At 33.4% G+C, this 8,783-nt stretch overlaps 1 protein-coding gene across 1 annotated transcript; it reads left to right on the forward strand.

Annotated features, from left to right (window-relative positions):
* The first annotated feature begins 694 nt into the window (after window positions 1-694).
* On the forward strand, window positions 695-5,511 carry LOC145611058 (B3 domain-containing protein REM16-like). Its single transcript, XM_081666290.1, has 7 exons — window positions 695-811; window positions 1,500-2,133; window positions 2,231-2,237; window positions 2,388-2,451; window positions 3,107-3,164; window positions 3,284-3,480; window positions 5,203-5,511. The coding sequence occupies exons 1-7, from the start codon at window positions 695-697 to the stop codon at window positions 5,509-5,511; spliced, it is 1,386 nt and encodes a 461-aa protein (XP_081522416.1).
* Window positions 5,512-8,783: the final 3,272 nt, after the last annotated feature.

An 8,783-nucleotide genomic window follows, 5' to 3' on the forward strand; every position in this document is an offset into this window, starting at 1 on the left:
GTTTGTGGGATTTTGCTTGTGTTTTGCTCAGTAATAGTTTTGATGTTAGTGCTTAGGTACGCAGATAGTTTTACAACAGGTACACAGCAAAATCGGATTAAGTAATGTATGCGTTTCTGTAATACCTCTAATTAGCGTGATCCTAAGCACTCCTACGCCTTTTGTTTTGGAGTAAAACAAGCTTACCCTACAAAAAAAACATGATCTGCCCATAAGTCCATAACCCATCGTGCTTGTTATTACTCAAGTTTGGAGATAAAAAGTGTTACTAATGCATATTATTATCAAACAGAAGAAAGTACTGTGTGTATGAGTAAATATGAGTATGTGACTTAGCTGTAGACTTGCACAAAGCATCATAAATTCTTGATATAAAACCAAAAATGATACAAGTATTTCCTTTTTCATATACTTCGTGAATATGAAAGGCCAGAAAAGCTAGTAATCTTTTCTTTCCTTAAATGGGATACTCTCAATGCTTTAGCAGTAAACATTTACCAATTTCCTCTGCCCTTATTTACTATCATGTACTATTTAAACCATATTTTATATGATCTTCTGCCAAAAGATATGCTCTCTTTAATCTCTATAATATTTACTGTACTTGTTGATTCCAATACTCTACGGAGTAGTTTTCTCTCCCTCACTTTCTCTTTCTCTAAGCTTCTATCTTCTAAGCTTAGCTCTAGTAAAAATGGCAAAGAAATGCCAATGGTGTAAAATTCAGGAAGATTACCATTATTGGCGTGACTTTCCTTCAACACATCACCAATTTCTTGTGACTATGGCCTACAATTTTCATCAACAGCTGGTAATTTTCTTGCTATTTACCATTTTACTTACCTCATTGTTATTAAACAAGTTTTTACATGATTTTTTTTTTTTTTTTTTTCTTCTTCTTTTGGTAGAAAATTACTCTAAAGTTTCTAGCATGTTTTACACCTTTACAAGAACATAATTTGTGATTGTGCATAAAGAAAAGTATAATTACGTGAGAATTTTCTTTGTTAGATTTGGAATGTACTTTCAAAGTATCTTAATATCAACATTTTACTTTTTTTTTTGACAAAGATATCAACATTTTACTTTTTTTGACAAAGATATCAACATTTTACAGATTTAAGTAAAAGGTAGCACTTTCAAACTTGCATATTAATTGTGCATTAGCTAGCTTAAAACATCAAATAATTAATTTATAAAGAACCGAGTAAGTATTAAACTTTTCATATAATTACTCAACTTATCACAAGTGAACATTACTTGTGATTCATAAGTAACAAAAGTATTGTCAGTGAGATCTTTTTTGTTAGATTTGTCGTATACTTTCATAATGTTATCGATATGTAAATTTTGTAGAGGGAAAGAGCATTAAACTCGTCAAATTAATTGTATTAGCAAACGTAACTTCAAAGGGTACAAGTTTAAAAAAGAGGCTGAAATTTTCATAAACTTGCCACATAATTATCCAACTCATCTCAAGTTTTTTTTTTTTTTGGTAGAAAATTCCTCAAAAATTCATAGAATGTTTCAAGGAAAAACTCTCAACATGGTGTACTCTAATCGGACCAAATGAAAATACATGGAGAGTGAAGTTTGTTAGTGATTTGATGAAATTCTCAGACGGATGGGAGAAGTTTGTTAGTGATCATGGAATAGAGGTCAATGACGTTGTGGTATTTCATTATGCTGGAGATTCGTCGTTTAAAGTCTCTGTATTCGATGGGGAGAATTGTTGTGAAAGGGAAGGCTCTCACTTTGCGAGTAATACTTCTTCTAGCTCGGAGAAAGTTACTTGTACGAGTTCTTTGCATTTCAAAAGGGCTGGTGACAACAATGGTCCTGGTACGAGTACTCCTGCTCCTGCTCCTGCTCCTGCTGCTCCTGCTGATCCTGCTGTTGGAAGTTCGCAGAAACCGATTGTGGTTGATGAGGAAGACCAAGGATCATATAGTGACATCGATCAAGATCATGACCATGACCATGACCATGACCATGACCAGGAGTCTGAGAATGACACTGCTACTACTATTGATATAAGTGAGGAAGATGAAGATTATCAAGATGAGTACGTAGAGTACCAGCCTGCTGTTTGGAGGCGGAGAACCAGAGCAAGATCATATTACTCTACTACAGGTTATATGACTTATAACACCATCTTTAAGATATTCCATATAATTTTAAGAAATTATATATGTACTATGTGATTGAAATTGCATGTGTTCTGGTAAAGTTTCAAGGTATATATATATATATATATATATATATATATATATATATATATATATATATATATATATATATATATATATATATATATATATATATATATAATGCCACATTAATTGTCATGATATACATGTGCTACTTGCATTTCATGATATATGAAGCACGATTGTTGAGGGTGAAATGTTGAACTGTGTTTGTAGAGCTGTTATATCTGCATATGGCTCAGTATATGTGCTCCTGTTGGGTCGTTGCTCATGAATGATGTATGTGTTGATTGTTGAACAATTTTTAAGATGATCTAGAATGAAGTAGCAGCCACAGATGGAGCAATTCAGCAATATATGCTCGAAACACATGACCTGATAGTGCAAAAAAGAGTTGGCTTGTTAATTTGATAGTGTTAGTGGTGGAATAATTTTGACTTGATAATACAAACACATGAACATTTTTTAAGATGATCTTTGAGCTGAAAATTTTGGAACAGGGGTAAAAAAGTGCTCTCTTGGGCTAATGTTCTCTTAATTGGAATTAGTTGATCCAATTTGTGAACACGCCGCTGTTCTAAATAGCTGATATAGAGCGAATTCAGTGTAATTGTTCACGAACAATTCATATGTATGTTTTCATAAGAATGGACAATAAATCTTTTAAGGCATTTAGCAATCATAGTAGAGCAAACACATGGGAAATTTCCTGTCAGTTACCGCAGTGTCATAACAGTCATAGAAGAAATGAGATTTTCGAGCAGACTACATTCCTATGTCGAATAATACAGCAAAATGTAGTCTGTCTGTATATCTTAGGGTGATGTTTTGAATTGGAGGTACAAATCATAAGGCAATCTTTGGTGGGTGATTAAAAATCATGAAGGTTGTGACAGTGTGTTCTTGATTATTTGCTGCATAATTCGTCTTTTGAAGCTGATATCAATGCAGAATGTAGTGCAAAGCTCAATCTATTACATACAAGAAATCAGAAAATGCTATATCTTTGAAGGACTTTAGGTGACAGACGAAATTTTTTCTTTTCTAACTCCTATGAGCATATTGCTATGCAGATAAAACTTCTCGAACCAGGATGTGCCACATATCTAATCGGAGGGCTCCTACAGAAGAAGAAAAGGGAAGAGCTTTGGATAAGGCTACAAGATTTATGGAGGCTAAGAGATTTTCTGAGAGAGAGAACAATATTCCGAGCCCGCCTATGTTTCAGATAACCTTGCGGCGTACACATGTTTACAGGGGATTTCTGCTGGTTTGTTTCCTTTCTATAGCCATTACTTCTTTATAATGAAATTTTTTGTTTAAGGTATTGTGAGTGTTTTATTACTCTGGTTAAAAGTAATTGCAACCCAAACCTCTAGTTAGTATAAACAATAAGAGGGGATCACTGGGCGGGCCGGGTTGAGGCAAAAAAAAGGCCCACATCTTAGGCTGAGTCAGGTTGGTTTTGGCAAATTTTAAGATGCACCATGGTGCACCTATTTCTAAGTGCACCATGCCTATACTTTTGAATAATCAGTAAAAAAATCTGAACAATTGCAAATTTTAAACATGTAGTAAAAAAATCTGAACATCGCAAATTTTGAACATTTAGTTAAAAAATCTGAACAATTGCAATGCATCATGTCTATACTTTTCAACATTTAGTACGTAGTAAAAGAAATCTGAACAACCAAGAATTTTGAACATTTAGTTAAAAAATTTGAACATCACAATTTTGAACATTTAGTAAAAAAATCTGAACAATTGCAATGCACCACGTCTATTATTTTGAACTTTTAGTAAAAAATATGAACAATAAATTTTTTTGAACATTTAGTAAAAAAATCTGAACAATCGCAAATTTTGAATTATTAAGAGTCAGACAAATTTTGAACTAACTCGTAATAATTCAATAGTTTTGTAATATAAACTGAACATTTAATGTATACAAAATGAACATTTCTTGATAAAATATGAACATAAAAATTGCATGTTTATGTTCAATTTTTGTGACGTGTTCATATTCTTTTTACTAAATGTTCATTTTTTGTAAAATGTTCAATTTTTTTTAATAAATGTTCAAAAGTATAGTTGTGGTGCACCTAATTCTAGGTGCACCATGGTGCACATAATACTAATTGGGTTAGTTTTTGTGCCCAAATGGCCGGGCGAGCGGGCTTTTTGGGCTGAGCCAAAAACAACCTAAAAATGCATAAAAACACATTTTCAAACCCACCTGAAAAAATTCGGACTGGGCCAACCTAATTTCAGGCCGAAAAATCTGCCCAAAACCCAACCAAAATCGGGCCGAGCTAAGTTTAATTAGGTCTATAAATAATAGAGATGAATAGAATATACGAAATAATAGGTCTATATGTGAACTACAGTCCTACATCATAGTGTTGAGAAGCTCTATTAATTTACCCTTTTGCATCTTAGTGTGTGACTGTAGTTATGTACAAGAAGTGAAGAGGTTTAGTTAATAAGACAGGCTAATGCTCGTAAACTCATTAACGAGTTGCCAATGTTGAAAGGCTTCGTCCATGTTAGGACTATGCTACATTTTCCCGTTGGGTAATCTATCCACTAGATAGAGAGGTTAAAAATGTATTCTAAATTGCTGAGTTGGATTTCACTTTTATGTGTATGCTAGCTAGCGTGTTACTAATTAACCTTGGTGAAGATAAATATTCTTTGTTTCTCTTACATTATTCACAAGTTTTTGATATGCTATAATCTTGTTTTGGCATAATTTTTTGTTTTCAATTTTATTTTATTTTTAAAACAAAAAACCAAAAACAGGAAACAAGAAACAAGAAAAAAGTGTTTTCAATTTTCTATTGTCAGTTTTCAAAATTATCATGATTTTAATAAGTTTGACTAACTTACAATTCATTATATAACATATATCATATGATTTTGAAAAACAGAAAACCACAATAATGCCTAACAAACAGTAATTTACAACTTGTACTTGTGGATGTGTAAGCAGGTTATCCCAAAGAAATGGGCAACAAAGCATATGGTCCATGACTCTCAGGATGTTGTTAAGCTGCAGGTTGGAGACCGAAGCTGGATTGTTGGATACAGATTGACTATGTCTCGTAATATTGCTGTTCACTACCTCAGGCCAAACTGGAAGAAATTTGTGCTTGACAATAATTTGGAGGAGCACGATTCGTGTGTGTTCGAGCTGATTCAGAAAGGGCCCTTATCCGTCTTTAACGTCTACATATTTCGTGCCATTGATGAAATCGTTCCCTTGACACAGTCACATTACAGAGTACAGACCTTAAGCTGATTGAAGTACAACAACAAGGAAGATTATTGAACTACAAAAACAAGTACTTCGTAGTTGCTAGATAGCAAAACTTGTTTGAACTTTTACTACTAAATTAGATGGTTTTATTTGGTGCTTAGAAGTTAGAACTTAGACGTTGGCCTAAAATATATTTGAGTAGGAACTAAGGAAAACCAGCACTTTATTGAATGTATTGATCGTATTTGTGCATGTTTGATGGAGTATTAAGATTTAAGACTTAGAGCAGCTGAGCAGCACCTATGACCTATGTTATTTGATCATATCAAATTGAGTTTTTCTGTTTTGAAAAATGATTAAATTAATTTTTTTTTTTTAATGATTATTCGTAATGAACTAATGATCCTTATAGATAGAATATAGGAAGCATGGGCATTTTACTCGAAAACACATTACTCAGTTGGATAGAGTTGACGGGTGTGAAAATTTTCATTTAGATTCTCTGAAATGAGTACTATTATATTAAAAAAAGGGAAATCTATACTTATTATTATATACTATTTTATTTTATTTTATATATGTTAAAAAGCATTCTTAAATATATCAATGTGTCACGTGTATCTCATTCCTACACTAGCATAATGTAATGCGCGGGCCGAACACTAGTTCTACATTATAGCCCTAAATACTTTGAAATTATAAGTTGGTCCATGGTTTTTGAAAAGTCCACACTGTAACCCCAAGGTCTAGTCAGTAACTCTGTTGTACCCATGACACTAAATCTCCGTTAATATGGTTCTGTTATCTTTAATTAAGCAACGGATGATTAGTTTACATTATATATATATATATATATATATATATATATATATATATATATATATATATATATATATATATATATATATATATATATATAATAAAATTAAAAAAACAAAAACACATACCACCCCATGGCCAGTCCGTTGCCATTGCCAACCCAACCCCCTTCCCCTCGGAACGCCGGCCGCCGCCAGACTCCTTCCCCTCCTCCGATGTCAGCACACTGCCTCGACCACCTCCCCTTTCCCAGCAAATTCTCTTAAATCCCAACCCCTAAACTCCAAACCCTAACCCTAACCTTCGATTTCCGACAGCAAAAGGCTAGGGCTGAGAGAGAGAGAGAGAGAGAGAGAGAGAGAGAGAGAGAGAGAGAGAGAGAGAGAGAGAGAGAGAGAGGAAGGCTACGGCGACGGTGAGGGGAGTGTGGCTCAATGTTTTCCGGTGGTTGGGGAGGATTTTTAAGGTTTTTTCGAGGGTTAGGGGGAGGGTTACGTGAGGTTTTATAGGGAAAGGGGAGGGTGGTCGAGGCAGCGCCGATATTGGGGGAGGGAAAGGGGGTCTGGGCGGCAGACGACGCTCGAGGGGATGGGGGTCGGGATTTGTCGTCGACTATAGCGGCTAGTTGTGGATGGGCGGGTTGGCGGTTTTGATTATTTTTTTTAATTTTTTTAAGATAACGAAACATATGACGGAAACTTAACAGCAGGGTACAATAGAGTTACTTAGTGGACCTTGAGGGTATGGTGTGGACTTTTCAAAAACCATGGACACGACGTAGAATTTTAAAGTCTTCGAGGTTATAGCATAGAATTTCAAAAAAAAAAAAAACAACCTCTTAGGTACACATATCATTATTGGTATAGGAGAGCCACAAAGGTGAAGATGTAAATAAGATTTAATTCCACATCTTAAGTACTACTATCCCTAAGACTTAACCAACTAGAATACTAGATTAATAGATATCATCGAATATACATATTTGTACTTGGATGCAAAATACAAGTCTCCCATATTAATTCAGTTGACCTTAATAGTTCTAAATCCAATATCTCTAGAAAAATGATTACAAATTCATGCATCAATTTTCAACATTAATTTAAAGCTTCTTTAGCACAAAATTGTGCTTGAATCATAAGGGATACCAAGGATGTGTGAACATTTATGAGAAAGATGGCGCAAAATCTTTCGGTTAAACATCGATCCCAATTTCCCTACAAGTGGAGGACAAAACCTTTGTGATAATTTGGACCATTAACTTATCTTTCACATAGTAAAGTGATGTTAGACAGGTTTTTTCCATCCTTAATTGCATGCTATTGAGGATAGACAAGATATTTAATTTGGAGCGTCTAAAGAACAAAATTTCAATCTTAAAAAGTTGAAAGTTGATTTTTTAATAGAACAAAGGCTCCATTTGGGTCCATCTCTTGCCCACCACTTATGCGGACCATTTTCCACGCCCTTCCATATTTTCATGTTCTATACCAATCATAGAAGTACACCCTTACCTAGCTAGGGTACATACCAATCGAGTGAGTTAAGACTAAGCTAATACTTTCATTCGATTTGAATTGAGTCAAGATATTGAGCCCATGAACAAATTCACGTACATGTGAAATGAAAATTGTCTTCATCTTTTAAAAATTATGTTTCATTCGGAATAAAAGGAGAAGCTGAACATTCAATCAAAAAATAAGGGAGTAATCCACATAAAACACGTAGAACATAGCTTCTAATCTTATACTTATATTATAGTCTTCATGCTTCTTCGATAAAACTTCATTCTACTCTGAAGCTTGTGTTCCTTCGAAGGAACTTCTCTGTTTCATAGTTTCTACTCTGAAGCTCTAGTTCGTGTAGGGGAACCCTTCTCTAAATGTATTTAGATAGTTGTGATTCGGTGTCTTCTTGTTCCTCCTGGTTCTTCAACAAAGGCTCTCTTACTCTAGTTTGACTTTGCTTAAAATCCTAAACACGTACGAAGCACAATCAAACTCTTATTATAGTGTATAAGTTTAACCGAGTCTTATCAGAATTTAAAGGCAACATTGACCGTGAATATATTTGATTATATATAAATGAAAAATTATAAAATGCGATATTCAAGAGTCTAAGACGAATTGCACATCTATATCTATCTATATTAATATTTAATAACTAGACCTTTTTATCTTTTTATGACACTTGTCATATTCTTATTTGTCTGTAATTTTTAAAACCTTTTACATTTAAATATTTCTTATTTTATGAAGGGTTGTGATAATTAGTGCTTTTTTAATTAGTTATGGTTTTTTTAATTTTATTTGTAAATTATTTTATTTGTTTTTTCATTTAATTTTATTTGTAAATGATTTTATTTGTTTTATGAAGGGTTGCATTAGTTTTTTTTTTTGTTTGTTAATTCAAAATCCGATTTTTGTTAACTATTCAAATTATAATGCATTTTACTTTATTCATATTACACCAATTTTCTTTGAAACATGAAAGATATA

This window comes from Chenopodium album, chromosome 24 (genome assembly GCF_948465745.1).
Source record: "Chenopodium album chromosome 24, dcCheAlbu1.1, whole genome shotgun sequence".
Taxonomy (NCBI): domain Eukaryota; kingdom Viridiplantae; phylum Streptophyta; class Magnoliopsida; order Caryophyllales; family Amaranthaceae; genus Chenopodium; species Chenopodium album.